At 37.2% G+C, this 21,972-nt stretch overlaps 1 protein-coding gene and 2 pseudogenes across 1 annotated transcript in view; all 3 read left to right on the plus strand.

The window, feature by feature from the left end:
* The first annotated feature begins 1,434 nt into the window (after positions 1–1,434).
* Positions 1,435–1,594, plus strand: LOC143886959 (U2 spliceosomal RNA; annotated as a pseudogene).
* A 23-nt stretch (positions 1,595–1,617) lies between these two features.
* On the plus strand, positions 1,618–1,827 carry LOC143886958 (U2 spliceosomal RNA; annotated as a pseudogene).
* Positions 1,828–13,432: 11,605 nt separating this feature from the next.
* Positions 13,433–21,972, plus strand: part of LOC143886486 (alpha-mannosidase-like) — a 98,863-nt gene continuing 90,323 nt past the window's right edge. The window contains exons 1-2 of the mRNA XM_077390473.1: positions 13,433–13,869; positions 14,615–14,698. Coding sequence (XP_077246588.1) covers positions 13,678–13,869; positions 14,615–14,698 — 276 coding nt within the window. The 5' untranslated portion in view covers positions 13,433–13,677. The remainder of the gene's footprint in view (positions 13,870–14,614; positions 14,699–21,972) is intronic.

The following is a 21,972-nucleotide window of genomic DNA, read 5'->3' on the forward strand; positions in this document are numbered from 1 at the left end:
TTCTACTTCCATATTATTTCTCTCATCTTTGCTTGAATTATTTCTTTCCCGGGCCATCTCCGCTAGTGTATTTTGACTACTCTTTCTGCTCTAGGTGGAGGTGGCTCGGTAAAGAAAGGAGGTGAATATATCATTCCCTTTTGAAATGTGTTTCTCGGTTATTAGACGATCCTAACCTTTCAATTTGTGGTCTATAGATGGGTAGTCAACAAGTAAAAATAAAACTTGGCTACTGATATTGGCACTACCATGTTTTGATAACAAGTAAAAATGAAATTTGCCTCCTTATACATCAGATTCATTTTCTCCTGGTCTTCTTACGAGATAAAATTATCTTCCGATCGGAGGTTTTCGAGTGCGTATCAAATTAATAAGAATATGCCTTGAATTCGAGTAATGTGCCTCAAATTCGAGTTTTGTGGGAACCACAATCAAACGATTGTTGGCTTAAATGCCTCGCGAACAAGGATTTAGCAATTTGTTTAGCGTGAAGAGAACATAAATTCAATCAAGAACATGACTCAATTACTCCAAAAGCTTAAGCTGTTGGAGTTGGTGTTTGTTTGGCTGCAGATTATCCAAAATAGTGCATATGTGGAAGTGTAAATATCTCACATGTTCCCTCTCATGAATTGAATTTAAATTTCTTGTGGTTATGAAGTTCAAGCGGTAATCGTATTGATCTCCGTTTTGAACAGCCTCATTTATGAGATATGTTGTTACTGGCATATCGCTTCATAATCTTAGGTAGTTATTTATATATCAATATCCAAGGGCGTGCATCGCTTCATATTTGACCCATTATACAAGCGGACATGCTTGTATTTATCATCCAGCCTCATCATATAATTTATCCCATATCATATACATACGTGACATAATTCTGCGCGAAGTCTAGTGTTTTTCAAAAAGCACACTGGGGACACTTCTTAGGATGATCTAAACCGTTCATTTGATGGGCCACAATGTAAATAGGATGTACCCTATTATTAGCCGTTTCCAAACTCCAAAGTAAGGAACTGTTTATAAGGTAAGGAGTATCATTAACAAAATGCGAGAGTACTACATCATTTCCCTTAAGTTGGCATGCTCTGTACGAAGAAATAGAGCCACTACCCCCCCACAATCACTTTCAGGATCTAAGATAACAAGCAATTTTTGGGTCTAACATGAGTTGTGCATGTGCAATAGAGATCTTCGATCATTAGAACATCATCTGACGGCCTGCATGGTCTTGATCCCATACAAAACGGATCAACGGCTTAGATTTTCTTTGGGGAATCTTGAAACCCAAAGTGTGGCTGTTAGGAAGGAGCCTCACAACCCTTTTTTTTTTTTTTTCCCTTGAGTGTTGTTTAGTCCCACATCGAATAAGAAGATGTAGTGAGGGAAAGAGCTTTCATATAAAATGGGGTGTAAGTTTCATTCCAAAGCATACATTTCTCGGCCTTTTGGCTAAGATCAAGTGTAGTATTGGAGTTTTTATATGATGGCCGATCGGGTAATATACAAGGGTTAGGTGACACCTAGCCCTTGATTTTTGATCTGGTCAAAACACTCAAAATAGGTGTTTTGACCAGATCAAAAATCAAGGGCTATGTGGTTTGCCACCTAGCCCTTGCTATTTTGACGGTCGGGCATCATATAAATTCTCGTATAGTATTTGTTCTTATCAGTTTAATATCTGATACCTGATACGTGGTCCATTGGATCACATGATATTAATCTAATTTTTGTGGGGGAGGGCCTACCAACAGTAGCTTGCTATTGGGTGCTCTTAAGCGTCGCCCATGCGTTGCACTACTTCACGGGCCTGGCGCACCCCGTCCAAAGCTTTAAGTTAAAATATTCCCTTGACGTCTAACTTTCTTGTTAATGTTATTTTAGGTCGAAGTTCTCCATGTAAGCCCGGCCCATAACATAGGTAATCCAAACTGTCCATTTGATCGGTAAATATGTTGTCTCCAAAAAAATCATTTCCATAAGATGATCCCAACCCTCCGGCATATTATGGAAAGTTGGAAACCTCTATTAGATCATCCTATGGATATGATTTTTGGCAGAGATTTGATATGGTGCAGTCCTGTATAGTCTGGTATTTTTAAAAGGGAAATGATTTCTGCACTCGAAATCTCCAATGTTTTGATAAACATGCTCTCTACACGCTTGTCGTGTAGTCACGACAAAGTTCGGAGCGAATGTTTATCACAACATTGGAGTGCAGAAATCATTTCTCTTATTAAAAGGTACTATACGGCCCACAACATAGGATGATGATCCGAAGTCCAAACCGTCCGTTTATCGGCCGCTCCTCCTAATGTAAAAAAAGTAGTCATAAATACACTATAAGGCCCTATTTGGATTCCAATAATTCTTTGGAAAAGTTTCTCTGAAACTTTTCCAAAGCATCATGCTTTTCCAATGTTTGACTACAACGCATGGGAAAAAAAAAGGTACTCTAACCACTGGAGCTCATGTTAAATTTAGAGGGACCTTCAACCTTCTAAATATGCCACAACCATATCATTTCTTTCTAAATGGCGGAAACCAAAAGAAAAAAAAAACCTAGCACAAAAATTTCTACAAGAAATGATTTTCTTCCAATCCAAACAGGGGGCAAAGTTAGTTGCCTATAATTTTATATGAATGGATTTGAAGTTAAACATGATTAGTTGTAAAAAAAAAAAAAGATTTGCTAGGGATTTTTGTAGAAAGGCATTTCTCGGCTGGCTGTTGCACGAGAGAGCAGCCACCTCAGATGGAATTATATGAATAAGACAAAATCTGCTCAAAAGTGAGCCTGTGTGGCAGTGCTCTCTCATGCAACAGCCAGCCGCAAAATGCCTTTCTGTGGAAGTCCCTAACAAATCCCCCAAAAATAACATGATCGACTGATCGTAAATAATAATAGGAAATGTCTTTTAAAAGGAAAATGACCATGTATGGCATGAATCCACTGTCACATGTATAGCGATTCCGACTGTGTAATATTGTTTGGTCATAACAAGTCCAGCCTATTGCCCTTGATCGATCCTGCCCTCAACGGTTGATTCTAGACCATTGATTAAGAATGATGAGAAAGATGTCCTAAGGATGTCTATAAGCTATTGATTTTCGTACACCTTAATCTTATGATCGTAGTCTCCATTCGGGATCAGACTTGAATAATTAGATCAACGGTCCGGATTACCAAGCATCTACTCGTTGAATAGACCATGGCGATAGGGCCCACCTATGACAAGTTCTAATTGTTTCATCCAATTGTTTAAGGTGGAGATTGAGGTAGACTATCAATTTGGTTAGTCCATAGGCTACTAAATTGAACATCAACGGTTGATAATCCATATAGTTACTTACCCATATGTCGCACCTTTCTGTGGTTGGGCCCATCATTTCCCAAGTGGGTCCCTACTTTCCACAACAAAAGCCCGCAATTTGGCCTGATTATGGTACCTCGTTGGTCCCGTGGGCCAAAATGGGTCCCGTCCACTGCCTTAGGTCCCACCATGATGAGGTGATCCTAATCTCTTGAGCATGGACGGCCAGAAACGTATAAATTTGTTGGTTTCCTCTATGAAATTCGTCCATTGATTCCTCTACGACAAATCTGATCTACTGCAGACTTCATACTTTAATACTTGCCAACAAATTGCCGTAATCTTTACCAAGGCACTTGAGCAAGCTCAGTTCTAACTCTTAACTAGCAAGTTGGGTGTTACTAATATCCACTCACCAACTTGAGGAGTCTTAGGCCTTGGTTCTTTTGGATTTTGATAACCGATTGTCTCCAAAACTATCGTTGGAGTCAAAATTAAATATAAATCTGAGCCCAATAATCAGTTTTGAACTCACTTTTGGAATTTTTGAGGGAAAATTCAAAATAAAGAATACCTTTGTGTGTTTGTAAAGTTTTGAACCCAAAGCCCTTGTGTTTGTGTTCATATCATGTGAGCGGGGTGAAATTCAAAGCAAAAAGTTTAGTCCCGCATTGGACATGAAGAAGAAACTTCAGCTCTTTATAAGAGGCAAACAATTTCATTAGTTTAAGAGGGATTCTAAACTCACAGGAGCCCTTGTAGAAAAGGGCTACAGAGTTGGAGGGCAAGGTTGGGTGTGCTGTGCTGAGCATGGGTTGGGTTCTTGTTTTTTAACAGATTTTTAAACTAAACTCACAGGAGCCCTTGTAGAAAAGGTCTACAAGGGCAGCACCATTGGAGCCACGTCATCATGGGTGCATTTATAAGGGCACAGATAACCCTACCTTGTAGCCCTTTTCTACAAGTGCTCGTGTGAGTTTAGCATACCTCTTAGTTTAAAATTGATTCTCAAACATTTCTTTTCTTACAAGTGACTTTTTGTTTCAAATGATGGGTTTTTTTTTTTAAGCTTTACTATGTGTTTTCTCATACATCACTGCTAGCAAAACAGATTCCGAAACACCAAATAAATCGTGAAAAAAGAAAAGAAAAGAAATCATGGGTCCTTTTCACTCTCGTCTTTTACCCCCATAAGGGCATCAAAAGTGTTTTCCTTTCTCATAATAGACACATTGAGTGACTGTTTGAGAGAAGATGCATCCTCCACGGTGAGGCATGTTCTTCTGTATAAAAGAGAAGCATTCCAATGGGCAGGTATACAGATTCTATTTTCTTGATTTTTTCTGTAACCGTATTATGTGTAAGTGGACTATTTGTTTAAGTGCTCTATCTTTGTAAGCGCACTCTGTCGATAAATACACTCTCTGTTATTTGTACCCCTTCTTTTAAGCATAGTTCCAAACAAGGTTTAAAATTTCGGTTTCGGTACCGGTTTCGGACCTGAAATTTCGAATTTCGGTGGTCGAAATCTGGTACAAAACGGAAAAACGATATTTTATTCATTATTAAATTTCGGTGAAATATTAAATTAATATTAAAAAAAACAGATTTTTTTGTGTCAAATTTTGGAAAAACCGAAATTTCGGTCCGAAATTTAGGATTTCGGTTGAAATTTAAAACCATGGTTCCAAAGTGATTCAAAGAGGACGAGTGCATGTCTATTAGAGCACTTAAACAATATATATGTTATATATATATAGAGAATAGAGTTCATAAGGTGTCACCTCATATAGCTTATATGAGGTGGCGCTTAAAAACATAAGGGGCCCACTTTATTTGGATGATCCAAAGCATTCATTTTATAGGCCCTCATATAGATAAGGTATGCCCAAAAAATCAACTTCATAAGATCATCCTAACCCTTCTATTTGTGGAGGTTGAAATGGATGGGTATAAACCTCCATAAATATGCCCATTTTTAACCTCCATAAATGGAAGGGTTAGGATGATCCTATGGACCTGATTTTTTGTAGGCACCATATCCATCTAAGGGCCTTTCAAATGAGTGGTTTGGATCACCCCAAAAATGTGGACCCCTTATGTTTTGTGAGCGCCACCTCATATAAGTTATATGAGGTGACACCTTAAGAACTCTATTCTCATATATATATATATATATATATATATATATATATATATATATATATATATATATATATATATATATGAGGAAAGTGAAGCTACATCGCCGGCTTAAAATACAATGGGCCCACATTGTTTTGGTGATCCAAATAATTCATTTGATTGGCCCTCACTTAGATAGGGTGTCCACCAAAAAGCAGCTCCATAGGATCATCCCAACCCTACGATTTGTGGAGGCAAAAATGAACGTGTAAAAACCTTCAAAAATTTGTCCATTTTTGCCTCCACAGTTTGAAGGGTTGGGATGATCCTATGGAGCTGATTTTTGGTGGACACCCTATCTATGTGAGGGCCAATCAAATGAATGGTTTGGATCACCAAACACAATGTGGGCCCATTGTATTTTAAGCCGGCGGTGTAGCTAAGTTAGCTACACCTATATATATATATATATATATATATCTTATCTTAAAGATAAATACTATCTTTATCCTTTGTAACAAATTTATTTGTATATATTCAACACACACATACATTCTAATGTAATGTATTGAGAAATTCAAAATTTCACACAAAGTTTCAATAAATAACTAAAGGTGATAAGCAAACATAAACCCAAATAAACTGATCCACTATGTAACCCAAATATCATTTAGAGGGAAATGATATGATTACCCTTAATTTAAAGGGATATCATCACATATTAAAGGTCCCTCTAAATAAAAACTGAAGATTGTTGGTTCAATTTATATTTTTCGCGCATAAAAAAAGGTATAAAATATTAAAAATATTTTCCCTTCCAAACTTTTCACTATATATAATAACTCAAAATAATCCTAATAAACCACACTTAAACTTCTAAAGTGACTTCACTTATTTAACTTACCACTAAACTAATTGAAAAATAAAAATAAAAAAAAATACTGACAACATGCTAGCTAATTTTTTTTTTTGTTTTTTGGTAAATTGTTTAGCTCTTTGAGCAATGTAGGCCCTACTTGTACTTATTCCCACAAATAGTACTCTCTCTCCTCTTTTTGAACACAAACCCTTGGTAGGGCCCAACAATGAATGGTTTAGATCTTTGAAAGTGGACACTATAAAAGTGTATCTTTAAAAAAAAAATCACTTGGGTCTATGGTTTGAAATTCCAAACCATTCATTTGTTGGGGTCCAACATAACTAGGCCTTGCCCATAAAATAATCTCCATACGATGCTCCAAATCCTCCCTCTACAGATCGGAGAGTTAGGATCATCATATGAAGATGATTTGTGGGGAAAAGCCTATTTACATTGGGGTCCATCAAATGAATGTTTAGGATATTGGAATAAGGTGTATGTACATAGGTGCACATATTTTTTTTAAATTAGAGTGGGCCCCCCTGTTTAAAGATCTAAAACCATTCAATTGTTAGCCCCACAGTAAATACTTTGTGAAAATCATCTCCATTGGATGATCTAACTCTTTGATTTGAAGATATTTCTATATGGTGTGGTTTATCTACAGATTAGAGGGTTAGGATCATCCAATGAAGATGATTTTTGGGGGCACAATCTAGTAACATTGGAGCCCAACGTCTGAATGGTTTGGATCTTTGAATATGCTCACAAACCAAAATATACACTGGGCCCACCTTGTAGAATACAAAGATCAAAGCAGCAGAAGTAAAATCCAAATCACACAAAACACAAAAGAGAGTGTTTTTTTATTGAATATACAACTAAAAAGCACAAAACCATACAACACCCTTCTCTTTTCTCCTCTATTTAACGTTTTCGTCTTCGTCTTCGTCCTCGTCCTCTGCAATTTTACGTTTTTGGCTTTTCTCTCTATGTAAAGCCCAAAACTCAAACAAACTCAATAGGACCCAACTTCCTAAAACAAACAAATAATAACTAAACTCCATAAAATCCTATACTAAAAAGAACAACCATAAAATACAAAGAAAGGTACTGTTCTCATACTTTGAATGTAATAACTTCTCCTATCAACTACAGAACTCCTCTTTATAACAAAACTAATAGATTCAACCACCCATGTTGGCCCGCACTGCATATGCCCTGCCCCTCCAACGCCGTGTAGGGTCGGCAATAACTAACACACCTATCATATGACACATACGTTCATACATCATATAATGCGTATTTTTAGAAAATTCATTGGAGCCACAACATTTATTTGTTGAGTCTCAATATAAATAGGATGTGCCCCCAAAATCATCTCCATCAAATGATCTTAACCATCCGATCTAAAATGTCGACACCATATATAAATCTCTATGATAGGGAGATGATTTTTGGGACAATACCTATTTACATTGGGTCGCAACAAGTGAGCCTAAGTGATTTTTTTAAATACACCTTTTATGATGCCCGCTGTGTTCAAAGATCTAAACCCTTCATTGTTGGGGTCCACTAAGGATTCATATTCAAAGAGATTTATGAGCGAGTACTGGTTGTGATAATAAGTATGGGTGGGGCCTACTTTCTTCAAAGATCTAAACCATTCATTGTTGGGCCCCACTAAGGGTTTGTGTTGAGAGAGAGAGAGAATTGTATTGGCTGTGGGGGCGAATTTACCGGCGCCCTATATTCTCCTCTACTTCTTCGTGGGGCCACCCCCCTTAGTGTAAAAGGAGTAGTCTTGAATACACTAGAGGGTAACCCAAAGAAGAAAAGGGGGCGAAGATATAACTTCCCAAAAGTAAAACTACTAATTGGTCACCAACAATGGGGACGTTTGTGTCATTTTATGCGTCAATGTCAATTAGTGTGGTCAAATGTAATAACTATTTGACAAATTGTTAAAGTAGAACATTATTTTTGAAGTAGTCATGAATAAAATCTTTATATTATCTTCTTTCTTAGACTGTGTCTTACTTGTTAGTATTTTAGGCATGAGTCTAGCACGAATCAATAGTTTAATGATTTAGAATTGCAAAGTTCATTGCGTGCGGGGCTCACCTTGAAGGTTTCCTACCAAATACTTTCCAAATACTAAAGACAAAATGACATTAAAAAAGGGTTCCTTCTTGATTTGCTTATTAACAATCTTCACTTTATTAAACTCCTTTTTGATTGGTTGTTGATAACATTTTTGTGAAGTGTAGTGACTTCCTAATTGGGTGTTAGGATTGTGGGAATTAGATGTTCGAATTGGGATCTGATTCCAATTCAACCCAATTCTAGTCTTTGGTTAAAAAACAGAATGGAATCGAGGACCGTATTGACACATGGGTAGAATTAGAAAGGGAAAGTGTAAGAATTTGCTTCCCGCCCCAAGAGGAGGTATTGTGATTTGATTTTGTCCAAGTTGGAATAGAATTTTTATTAGAATTTTTTTGAATTACAATTTTTACTTTTATTTTTTTTTCTCTTTCCTTTTTTGGAGGTAAGCTGGAACGAGACCAAAGTGACTAGTGCCATTATCAAAATATGGTACTGCTACTGATATTCCCACTACCATTTTTGACAATGAGACAAATTCACCTAGTCTATATTTATTTTAACAGCTTTCAAAAGCTGTTACAGTTCGTAAAAGTTAAATGATATATTTGCCCCCTTTTTTTAACACGGGACAATGACCTCTAGTGTAAAAGAGTAGTCATAAATACATTAGAGGGACTGTCCCAAGTAAAGAAAAGGGTGGGTGAATGTATCACTTCCCTTCCTAGAAAGCTCTAACCAGCCAATTAAAAAGGAAAAAGACAAGGTGAGTTCGTCTAATTATCCAAACCTGGTAGTGCAAATATCAGTAACCTATTTTATATTCTTCATATCTTAGGTCATTGGTCACTGGTCACTGGTTTTTGCCATAAAGGAAGCTGTTTTTTAGTTCGAGTCCTTGTAAGATTCGTTTCAATACTCTCTCTAGACGGCTGCTTTTCGGCAAAAAAATAGGGGAAGTGATGTGTTCGACCCCTTCTCTTCCGGGGCCGCTCCCTTCTAGTACATTTATAACAACTAAAGGTTGGTTTTATTGGCCCTACCATCTTTTAATAAGTACACTAACTCAGCTTGTCTTTTCTTTTTTAATTGGCCTAGAGCATTTGAGGAACTGTAATAAACTTTAACAGCTACTTAAATAATAAAAGACAACATGAGTTTGTGCAAGTATGAAGCATTGGTAGTGCCAATATCAGTAGCTCCCACAAAGATTCGGACGCCAATTTAAAAAGAAAAGAGAAGGTCCGTTCGTGTAATTATTAAAACATGGTAGTGCCAATATCAGTTTCAATGTTGAAATGAAATTATGGTATTGGGTCTTGGCACTCTTCCACCATAAAGGCTCTGTTTGGTTGCAAAAAGTAGGGAAGACGGGTGAGCATTTCTAGGAATATGAAATACCAAATGTTGTTTGGTTGTCATTTTTTAGCTCAAATCCCATTGGACTTCTAGACATGGAAGAGACATAATTATTAGCTTTTGGCTTAGGTGGCGCCTATGTGGCGGGATTGTCCCCTCTCATACTTTTTCAATGCCAAACCTTGTTTTTGGTAAATTTTAGAGGGGAGACGAGTAGAATATGAAATGCCATGTATAATCATTACTTTTTTTCTCTCTTTCTCTCTCTTTTACTATTTATTTTGTTAATGACACCCCTCCATTCTCCCACATGCTTTGACATCTAACCAAACACACTACCAAAATTCCCGAAAATTCCCTCTAATCTTCTCAGACAAGTCTACACATATCCCACCCGTGTCACCTCCTTGTTGACTACTACTTCCACTAAAATCTCATCTAACCAAACAGAGCCAAAAGCTCATGTACGTTGTCATTAAAACAGAGAGAGACAGTCTAACATAAAACCCCACAAGTGCCGGTGTCTAACTAAAATTAGAACATTAGAATTAGAAAGTGGTTTTCCATGATGGAATCATGGTTGTAACGATAGCTATGCTGAGTCACTATATGTGCTGAGCTTTTTCTTTGTTGATAGTTGTGGTTAGGTGGCTGCTCACATGCAACAGCCCATCCGCGAAATGCCTTATGCAGTAGACGCTAGCAAATCCCTTATTTTTAAAGTATTCATAAATAAAGGGTGATGATATTTTCACCCCTGCAGTACTTGTACACCTCATTATAATGTGATTTGACATAAAGTTGCCCACTTCTCACGTCAAATCAGGTTATAAAGGGGGTGTCTACGTAATGAAGGAGGGTGAAAATATCATCTAAATCTTTATCTTTGTTTTCTTTCATAAATTGTCTTACTTGGTAGTATTTTACGCATGGGTCAATAGTCTATGGAAATTTAACACAGGGGGACAAATAAATCACATAATATCAGATGGGTCAAGTGTTTGTTGAAAATTACAGAAGGGGGTAAAAACCCGGTTTACGAAAATTTGAATGACGATAATGCCCCTCTGGTAGAAACAAAGTGATTTGACTTAGAAAATTAAAAACACATTTCACTTTTCCCTCTTCTCTCCTTTCGTCTCTGTTTATTTTTCCTCCTCTCCTCCGGCAATCTCTACGGCGATCTCGACGAAGGTGAAGCACGTATCAAACCTCGAAAACAGTAAACCATACCTGGTACGTCGTTTCCTTTCCTTCCTTTATTCAATCTCTTTTTTATTTATTTTTTAAAAGAAAAATCAGGTTGAGAGAGATGCAGAGGGGGGGGGAAAATCCTTTTTGATGCAATCTGTTTTTTATTTTTTTCATTTCATATACATGTCAGTTACTACATTTCCTCCTACAGAGTAAAATAGTTGTAAATGCTGTTTGTTGCTGCTAGGGTTTTATGTTTTACATTAATTTGTGAAATGGAGAAATGTTATGCTGTTTTCTTATTCTAGGGTTTTATTTTGTACATTAATTTGTGAAATGGAGAGATGAGATTTCATTTCATATATGCGTATGTTACTGCAAATCCACATACAGAGTAAAATAGAGTTGCATGCTATTTGTTGATGCTAGGGTTTTATTTTTTACGTTAATTTGTGGAGTGGAGAAATGGGATTTCATTTCATATAGGATGTAGACAGAAGAAATGTTGCTATTATTTTTTTTGTATGCTTTTTTGTGTCCGGAAGGAATGATAATTTATATAAATGGCATAAAGTAGATGTAAACCCTTTTCTGTGAACTTGGGGACCATGGTGGGCAGTTGATGGCCCCTCTGCTCCGATCGACAAAAGGGGTTGATGCAAGCAGTGCCTAAAGTAATGCCTATTGCAAACCATAGCTACTGCATGAGTCACCTCGCCGCCAATTTGTACACCGACTTCAAAGACCCTTTACTTAAGAAATTATTGTGGAGAGCTGCTAGGGCTTTGAGAGAGAGTGTTTTCATAGACACAATGGAAAAAATTAAGGCGATGAGTGAAAATGCACACAACTGGATAGCCGCTATTCCCAAGAAAAACTGGGCTAGTTTCTACTTCAAGGGGGATAGATATGATGTGTTGACCACCAATAGATTGGAGTGTTACAATGTAGTGCTAAAGGATGCCAGAACTGCCCAGCATGGTCCCCAAGTTCACATAAAAGGGTTTACATCTAGTTCACGCCATTTATATAAATTACCATTCCTTCTGGGCACAGAAAAGCATACAAAAAAAAATAATAGCAACATTTCTTTTGTTCACATCCTATATGAAATGAAATCCCATTTCTCCACTTCACAAATTGTAAAAATAAAAGCCTAGCATAAACAAATAGCAGAAGAGCATTTGCATTGATTTTACTCTGTAGGTGGAAATGCGGTAAGTGATATGTACATGAAATGAAATCGTATTTCTCCATTCCACAAATTAACGTAAAAAATAAAACCCTAGCATCAACAAATAGCATGCAACTCTATTTTACTCTGTAGGTGGATTTGCAGTAACATACTCATATATGAAATGAAATCTTATCTCTCAATTTCACAAATTAATGTACAAAATAAAACCCTAGAATAAGAAAACAACATAACATTTTCCCATTTCACAAATTAATGTAAAACATAAAACCCTAGCAGCAACAAACAGCATTTACAACTATTTTACTTTGTAGGAGGGAATGCAGTAACTGACATGTATATGAAATGAAAAAAAATAAAAAATAAATTGTATAAAAAAGGATTCCCCCCCTTTTGCATCTCTCTCAACCTGATTTTTCTTTTAAAAAATAAATAAAAAAGAGATTGAATAAAGGAAGGGAATGAAACGACGTACCGGTAGGGTTTACTGTTTTCGAGGTTTGATACGTGCTTCACCTTCGTCGAGATCGCCGGAGAGATCGGCGTAGAGATCGCCGGAGGAGAGGAGGAAAAATAAACAGAGACGAAAGGAGAGAAGAGGGAAGAGAGAAGAGGGAAAACTGAAATGTATTTTTAATTTTCTAAGTCAAATCACTCTGTTTCTGCCAGAGGGGCATTATCGTCATTCAAATTTTCATAAACCGGGTTTTGACCCCTTCTGTAATTTTCAACAAACACTTGACCCCTCTGATATTATGTGATTTATTTGTCCCCCGTGTGTCAAATTTCCATAGTCTATTGATCTAGAATTCCAGAGGTCATTGCATGTGGGGGGCTCACCTTGCATCTAGAATTCTCTCCTACCAAATCGTTTCCAAATACTAAAGACGAAATTACATGAAATGGTTCCCTCTTTTTAATCCCCTCCCCCCCTTTTCTTGATTTGCAATGATACATCTCGTCTTCCCCGTTCCACCCCTTCTAGTTTATTTTTGATGACTATTTTTAAACTAAAAGGGGGGTGGCAGGAGGAAGAAAAGCTGGCTTATACATCATTTACCTAAAATAAGCAAACTTATCCAAAATGATGCAATGAAACTTGTGTGTCCACCCATCAAAAAAAAAAAAAAACTTGTGGGTCCCGCCACTATTCCTCAATAAAAGCCCACGTACGTTGTCTTTAACTCTCCTCATCAAAACAGAGAAAAGAAGACCGAGTACTCGTTCCCATGGCGAATTCCAATCACATCACTGAAAATATCTCTTCCACCCCACTAAAAACCCTAACCGTAACCGTAACCCTAACCTTAACCTTCGTCCAAACCCTAGGCCGGCTGGTAAAAAAACCTAGAAAAGGAGAAACCGATGTTTTTCTTTGTCAGCATTCACAATCTTCGTCAAACATTTGTACTCTCCCTTGTCGTTTTTTCTCTCTTCGACAACTCTCGAACACAGTGTTTTCTCTTTAAATTTCACTCGAAATCGAATCCTTCCGCTTCTAGTTACAAGAATTCGATTCCAAAATGACGAGAGTTCTATTTCTCTGCATTTTGGCAACTCTTTGTGGAGTTAATGAGGGTTATATAAAGTATAACACGGGATCTGGACCAGTTGAAGGGAAATTGAATGTTCATTTGGTTCCACATTCACACGATGATGTTGGATGGTTGAAGACTGTTGATCAGTACTTTGTTGGATCAAATAACAGTATCCAGGTTAGAATTCTTACAATGTATTAGATCATAACTAAAATAAGTTCGTAAATAGTCTTAAATTTCGGCCAAAATATTTCGGTTTGTGTTCCGAAATTTCGTTTTCACACTTATTGACAAAATTTCCACCGAAATTTAAAGAATTCCAACGAAATTACCGAATTTTCCACCGAAATTTTATACATTTTGGTGGAAATTTTGAAAAAAAACAAATTTTTATCACGGCTATACATGATTTTAGTTTCGGTGGTGGCGGAAACCAACATGAACATCGACATTTTAATCCTTGCTATTACTATAATGATCCAACGGTTAGATCTTTCTAGATCTGATCTAATACATTCTAACAAGAATTAGCGTAGGATTTTCCATTTCGTGCTTTGATGGATTTTTAATTGTTTTGTATTAGATCATAAGTAAAATAACTGCCTGATCTACTACTATTATTAATCCAACGGTCAGATCTTTATAGATCAGATCAAATACAGTCTAACAAGAATTAGAGTTGGATTTTCCTTTTCGCGCTTGATGAATTTTGAGTTGTTTTGGTGATGTTGTTAGAATGTATTAGATCATAAGTAAATTTACTTGGTGATCTACTACTACAATGATCCAGCGGTCAGATCTTTCTAGATATGATATAATACATTCTAACAAGAATTAGCGTTGGATTCTCCTTTTCGTGCATTAATGGATTTTGAGCTGTTTTGGTGATATGGTTAACTGGAGAGTGCTTGTTTTTCACTAGGGTGCGTCGGTTAGAAATGTACTGGATTCAATTGTGGTTGCCTTGCTGCGGGATCCTAATCGGAAGTTCGTTTTCGTTGAACAGGTGAAATGGATTAAAAAATTCGATCTTCTTCTTTTGCGTTTTTGCATTCCTTTTTTGGTGTTTTTGTTACTAATGACTAGAACTAACAGCATTTGAATTTTGAAAGGAATTGATTTGTTTTGGCTTGAAATGTAAACAAGCTTCTCTATGTAAGCACTATTTTTTCTTTTCACCTTTGTTTATATATGTTTAGCTTTATTTTCCTCTGTCTGGGTGGTGAATTTGGCATAATCGTAACTTGTGAGGATGTAGGTCTGAAGTCTGAACAATACTTATGCAACGGCCAAAGAAATAGAATTCGACTGCATAATCCATTCTGATAAACACTGACACAACCTGGAATCTGAGATTTCTTTTAATTTTTATTAAATTTTTTAAAATTTCATTCTGTGAGATTGTATGCTGCCAATTTACTCGGAGGTTTTATCTTCAACAACAGTGATCAGAAGATAAGTTTCAGTTAACTTTACCTTCTGTTGATTATTCTTTTTTGACATTAACACAGAAAGTTAGATTCGATCATGGAACATGATGAATTGTGAAATTTTTGTGACTATCTTTAAACTTAGTTTGATTTTACGGAAGATCTATGCCTATGGTTGTCATTGCCTTGAAGGATGATGTGCATGATATATGAGAGATGCTCACGATCAATAGATTTTTGGTAAGGAAAGATTGTAAGTAATCATAGGATTGGTGATGCTTTTGGATCTTTTGGGTGACAAACACTTAACGGTGAAGTCAATCGGACTAAGACGTTAGATTTGATAGTGGGAGAGAGAATGATGCAGGACAATACCTAAATAAGGGAAAAATCCTACACTCCTAATGGGATTAAAGACTATAGGAACTCTTAGGGCTGAATCTAAAGGCAAGAGGCACCTACGGGTTAAGTAGGGTTGATTTAATGCAGAATTAATTTTGCGGACAACAGAAATATCGAGGCTTAAATTTGCATTAAATAATAAGAAAGAACACAATTAGCATGAAATAAACCTTAAACAAATTAGTCGACAGTTAAAGGGTCCTTTGGGTAACTAGTTAAGGGTAAAATTAGCCCAAAACGGGGTTTTAAACGTGCGACCAAGCAGAATAATTAAAACAGTACCATAACCTATGAATTAAACCTTATTTTGATGAGAAATCAGCAATAATCCTATGAACAAACAATAATAAATTTCTGCAGCAACAAAACGGGGTCAAATCAGTCCAATTTAGGCCAAAAGGGTATTTTTGTAATTTGGACAGATCGGGAAATTCTGGGTAAATTGCTGTGAGTTGAAAGATAATAGGTTTAAATGATGAAATAAATCAGATTTTTAGGTTTAGGGGGCTGCTACGTTGGCCGATTACGCTTTCAATCTCCAAAAGCAAGTTTTGGGGCTTGAAAGGTGTGAAAATTTGATTGGCCTTGAAAAGGGTTGTAAAACTATGAATTCTGATTGCTATGGCTAAGGTTTAATCCCAAAATAAGTTCTTCAAAGTTTCGAGATGAGATCTTAAATGATGTAGGGGATATTTGAATTTTTGGTTTTTGTATTTTAGGGTTTAAGAACACACAAAAAATTGAAGAACTAATGACTTACTTGTTTATGGTTGATTGGAGAGGAGAATAGACGTGAGAAGATGAGAGGGGATTGAGAATAATGGCTCCAAGCCACCAATAAGAGAGAAGAGAAGAAGTTCCAAGCTTCAATAGCTTCTTTTGCAAAAACTTTAATTCCTTATTCAATATTCAAACAGTCTCTTACATTGCTTTGATAAGATACATTTATAAGAAAAGAAAGCCTAGAAGATAACTTAAAGTTAAAAAACTAATCTCAACCATTCATCTAATCTAAAGTAAAACTAGATAAAGATAAAAACTTGCCTAAAATAGTAATCTCGTAATAGACCAATACCACTTCTTAAAAACACCCATAACTTGCCCAAATCACATCAAAATCATGTGATCTTGGGCTCGTTAGATAGGTAATTGAAAAACTTTTCTAATAATACCCAAAACACACCAAACGGATGAGATTTGTTGCTTAAAAAGTAGGCTACAAATAAAATGACGAAAATAGAAGATAAATAATAAAAAAAAGGACGCCCATGTCTGTGGCCCATTCTAGAGTCTCCACCATCAATCTCGTCCACGTCTGCGCTTGTAAACCTTGAATTCTTTCACATTGTTGATGTCCTCATCAGAGAGCCTGTTAGAAATAGATATAGGGTTAGAGAAGAGAGGAAGAAGAATAGGAATGGAGAGATAGAGAGTCTCCACTAGGGATCTCCTCCTGTATACGATTTATATATAGGCTCAATTCGGGCAACATTGTACAAAGACCACAATACCCTCTGATATAGAGGTAATGCCTAAACTACCCTTACATGTTATTCATCACTCCCCTGGAACTCCAGCTTGTGACAAAGAAACTACAACAAACAACTAAAAATAACAAAAATTACAAAAACTCTGACACACAGCTAGCTTGGTATAACACTCATCCTCAAGCTGGTCCGGTGAATACATAATGAAAACATAATAATAATCGACAACGGCCACCATGAGAGTACAATCGTCGAGATCAGCGGTCATAAAAAAAAGGAACAGCTCCCCCTAAAGCAGCACTATGGCGAGAGCGATAAGAACATAGCCTCCCCCTGAATGAGAGCCCAACGAATAAATCTGCAAACCATGAAGGATCGAACAGGGAAACCTTGACAGGGAAATAGCAACGATCCATCGAGTAAAAAGGGAACACCAAAGGTGCGCACATGAGCAACGACGAAGCACCACGAGCGGGAACACCAGCTAAGCAGCACAGCGCCATTAGAAGAAGATAACCAACGACGGGGAAACCATCGGAGACAAGGACGACGGGGAAACCGTTGCCTGGAGAGAACCAACCAACGATGGGAAATCATCGTCTTGAGACAAGATCGACAACATGAACATCGTCGCCTTAAGATAATCAACCAACGACGGGAAAAATGTCGTCTGGAGACAAAGTCGAAGGGGGAAATTGTCATTCGAAGAGAACCAACCAATGATGGGAAAACCATAGTCTGGTGACAAGGTCGAGGTCATGAACATCGTCGCCTGAAGATAAGAAAAAGATAACTAACCTAAGATGGGGAAACCATCGTCTGGTAACAAGGTTGACGAGATAAACATGTCACCTGAAGAGATCACTGACCAACGAAGGCGGAAAGCACGTCGCCCGGGGCAAATAAGGCATATAGCTGAACAGTAAGATTAATGTGTAAAACTACGCGAGGAACAATACGAAGGACGCGGAGAAAAACAACGAACAATGCGAAGAACTGATAATGCTAAGAGGCAACTAATAATGTGAAAAATTGATAATGCCGAGAGGCAACTAACAATGCGGAGAAGGACAAACAGAAGAGACAACGAAGAAGAGACCAACTGACCATCCAACTCACCAATAAGGACGAAAATAAAGAAAACTGTCAACAACACTCCCCCTCGGGAGAGACTACATGAGCCCGGAGACAACAACAAGAAAAGAAAAAACAACAAGGAAGACAATACCAAGAAACACTCCCTCAAGAAAAGACAACAAAGAGAACAACACCACGAAAAGGACAACTCAAGAACTACATGACAACAGTAGAACTACATGACAACATTCATCCTCAAGTTGAAGGCTGAATACCTTCAACTTGCAACGAAAAGAAGACAATCAAGGCACCACACCTCTCTCGGGCATTTCATCGAATACTTGGGGTGCACATTGGAGAAGAAGACAAAGGCCATAGGGGCCAAAAAGTATAGAAAAGAGAAAACAAGGAGATTTGGAGTTGAGATTTGGGAATAGAAAAGGATTTTGGGGAGTAGATTTACAGAAACACAGAGGCCATTGAAGCTAAACAAAATTTATAGAAAAGAAAATAAATGGGTAGGGTGGAGATTTAGGGGTTTGGAAAATGATTTTGGGATGCTTAAAGGGATTTGGGAAGAAATCTTCCCAAATGTGAATTCAAAAGAGAAAGAAAGGAAAGATTTTTGGTTTGGGGGTTGTGGATGGAGGGATTTGGGGTTTTGAATAGAGATTTGTAAGTGGAGGAGAACCCAAAAATGGGTTTAATGCAAACATAGATGGAAATTTTCGATTTTCTTCTTTTTTTTTCCGAGAGAAAATAGGGATTGTGTGTGTGTGTGTGTGTGAGAGAGAGAGAGAGAGAGAGAGAGAGAGAGAGAGAGCGAGAGGCTCCTAATCGATGTGTCGCAGCCCATGTTTGGGTTACGGCAACCCAAAACTTGGTTGCGCAATGTGCTGATGCAAAAAAAAAGGGGGTTACAAAAAGTGGTTTAGCGTGAGGGAGATTTTCGAGATTGAAAGAGTTATTTGAGGGATTTGAGAGAGAGAGAGAGATTTTCGATTTTCTAGAAAAAGGAAAAACAAACCAAAAGGAATGGATTTGCGGAGAGAGGTGAGAGAAAATCTCGCAAATAACCAATAGGAAATGGGTTTACGTAAAAAACAAAAAAACAGGGGGAGAGAGAGGGTTAGCGCACGAGAGAGAGAGAGAGAGAGAGAGAGAGAGAGAGAGAGAGAGAGAGAGAGAGAGAGAGATTTACTAGGGAGAGATTTTAGGGATTTAAAAAAAGGAAAGAGAGGGTTTTCATGCTGAGGGACAACGCGCGAGAGTGATATGGGAACGAGAGGGACGAGACAGTTGGCGCTTGGATTTTGTGCAAAAGAGATAGTTACGAGGGTGATGGCGTGATGTGATGGAACTCTTCTTCTTCTCCTTTTTCCTTCCCTAGGATCTTTGCTTTGATACCATGTTAGAAATTGAGCTAGGGTTAGAGAAGAGAGGAAGGACCGAAGAAGAAATGGAATGGAGAGATGGAGAGTCTTCACTACGGAGCTCCTCATGTATACGATGTATATATAGGCCCCAAATAGGGCAATAGTGTACAAAGAGTACAATACCCTCTAATATAGAGGTAATGCCTAAACTACCCTTACATGTTATTCAATAGAGCCAAAAGATGAGAGAATGAAGAAGAGAAATCAGATCACGAGAATATGAACAAGGGAAGAGGGACAAGATAGTGAGGGAGGGAGAAGAGGGGGGAAGGGGTGGCGGAGGGAGGGGATTGGGGGGGAGGATCAGATAACGAGAAAAAAAAGATCAGATCATGGGCTCTGATACCATGATAACTAGCAAGATGAAGTAATAGAGAATACGGAGAGAAAGAAATGATGCAATACAGAGTACAGAGAGAAAGAAGGAGATCTCAAGGAGGAGACATGGGTTGAGTGAAGAGAGCCCAAATAGTAGTTAAGGTTTTCTTAAGTAATGGTTATATATATAATTAAGTTTATATAATCTCCCTTGTTATAACACTATACTACAGTTAGTACCATTTATATTCCTTCAAACATGACCATGAGACAAGCGGAATTGGAACAATTGGATGATGTGGTATTGGGAAGTTACTACTACGACTACTACTACTACTACTACTACTACTACTACTATCCCTGTATATAATAATAACAATAACTGCTATTACTGTTAACTTACCAACTTCTCCAAAAGCTTAAGCTATTGGAGAAAGGCGTTATCTATCTTTTATACTTTAACACTCCCCCGCATGTGTGGCCCACTTGGCAAACATGTGGCACGTGTGGTCCCACTTTGGGCCGACCATCGCATGTGGATTTTTGCTATTCGGGAGGTTTGAACTCGACCTTTGGCTCTTATACCATGTTAAAACCTTAGAAGCACGAAGCGGGGGCGGGGAAGCGTGGGTTCTAGAAGAGTTTAAGTTTGGGAGCGCCATGGGAGCGTGTATGTAATATTTTCTTTATATATCTTTCAAAATTCAAGCACATAAAAAAATAATAGTTTCTAACCATTTTCATATGTATCTTTCAAAATTTAAGTACATCTAAAAGTTAATTTCTAACCATCTTCACCATCTTCATTTGTGTGCACTCGTTCCTCGTGCCTTCTGAAGATGCACAAGCCTTTGTGCTTTCTCCAACGAATTACTTTGAAAAGTTGGAGGAGTTTGATATAAGGAAGTTGGTGATCGTGGGACTTATAGAGTAATAGAAGCAGGCTGTGAACGTCATTAGAGTAGTTCCTGTCTCTCTGGGGTCGCGCTCCCTGGAAGCTCCTTCCTAAGGAGCGCGGAATCGAGGTCCGTGGTGGGAGCGGCACCCCGAGAGGAGGTTCCTGCTTCTAAGGTTAAAACTACGAGTTACTCCAAAAGCTTAAGCTATTGGAGAAAGGAGTTATTTATCTTTTATACTTTAACAATTACTAAAACAACAACAGAAACAACATTAACACTAACGCCAAGTAACAGTTATTGTTACATCTTTAGGAATAGTATTAAAAAGTTGGCAGTGAAAGCAAAACAATTAAAGGACTGGAAAATTTCTTTCTTAAATACTGAAATAGATAGAGTGAAACCTATTTATTTATTGTTAAGGCCATGCATTTTTAAATGGGCGTAATAGAAAATGAGGATTTTCTTTTTATTCGATGAACATTCAAGGCACGTGGTCCAAAATAAAAAAAATGGAAACTAATAAATTTAAAATCATGGGAATGTACCAATTGTTCACAACTTCACATACATATATGGATAACAGAAGAGCAGGACAAAAAGAAATGCATGAATACCCAAAGAAAATAAGTAAAAGAGTTAAACATTCTTCTTTGTATATAACCTTTGGTCTATACAATGAATTATAGGAGGACATAACATAAACACGATAAGTCAGGTATATTGGTTAACTAAAATTTGAAATCGTGGGAATGCACAGTTGTTAATGGTACTTAAGTCAGGTTTATTGGTTAACTAAAATTTGAAATCGTGAGAATGCACGGTTTTTAATGGTACTGAAGTCAGGTATATTGGTTAATTACAATTTGAAATCGTGAGAATGCACAGTTTTTAATGGTACTGATTGTTCACATACATATGGATAACAAAAGAGCATGATAAAAAGAAATGCATGAAAAATGAAAGAAAATAAGGAAAAGAGTTCAACATTCTTCTTTGTACATAACCTTCGGTCTATACAATGTATTATAGAAGGACATAACATAAACACGATTAAGGCATGAATAGTGGGTAACTGAAAAATTGACAAGATGGGTTTGTTAACATCAATATAACTACACATGCCCACATATAGAGGCCCAGTTTCCCTAAACATGTTATTTCTTAGTTTTTTTATACCTTGTACTTTTTTGACGACAACGATTGATATTCCTCACTGAAAAATTATGATTTG

The sequence above is a fragment of the Tasmannia lanceolata genome, unplaced genomic scaffold (genome assembly GCF_043159265.1).
Source record: "Tasmannia lanceolata isolate RefF3 unplaced genomic scaffold, GAP_Taslan_0.1 ptg000011l, whole genome shotgun sequence".
Taxonomy (NCBI): domain Eukaryota; kingdom Viridiplantae; phylum Streptophyta; class Magnoliopsida; order Canellales; family Winteraceae; genus Tasmannia; species Tasmannia lanceolata.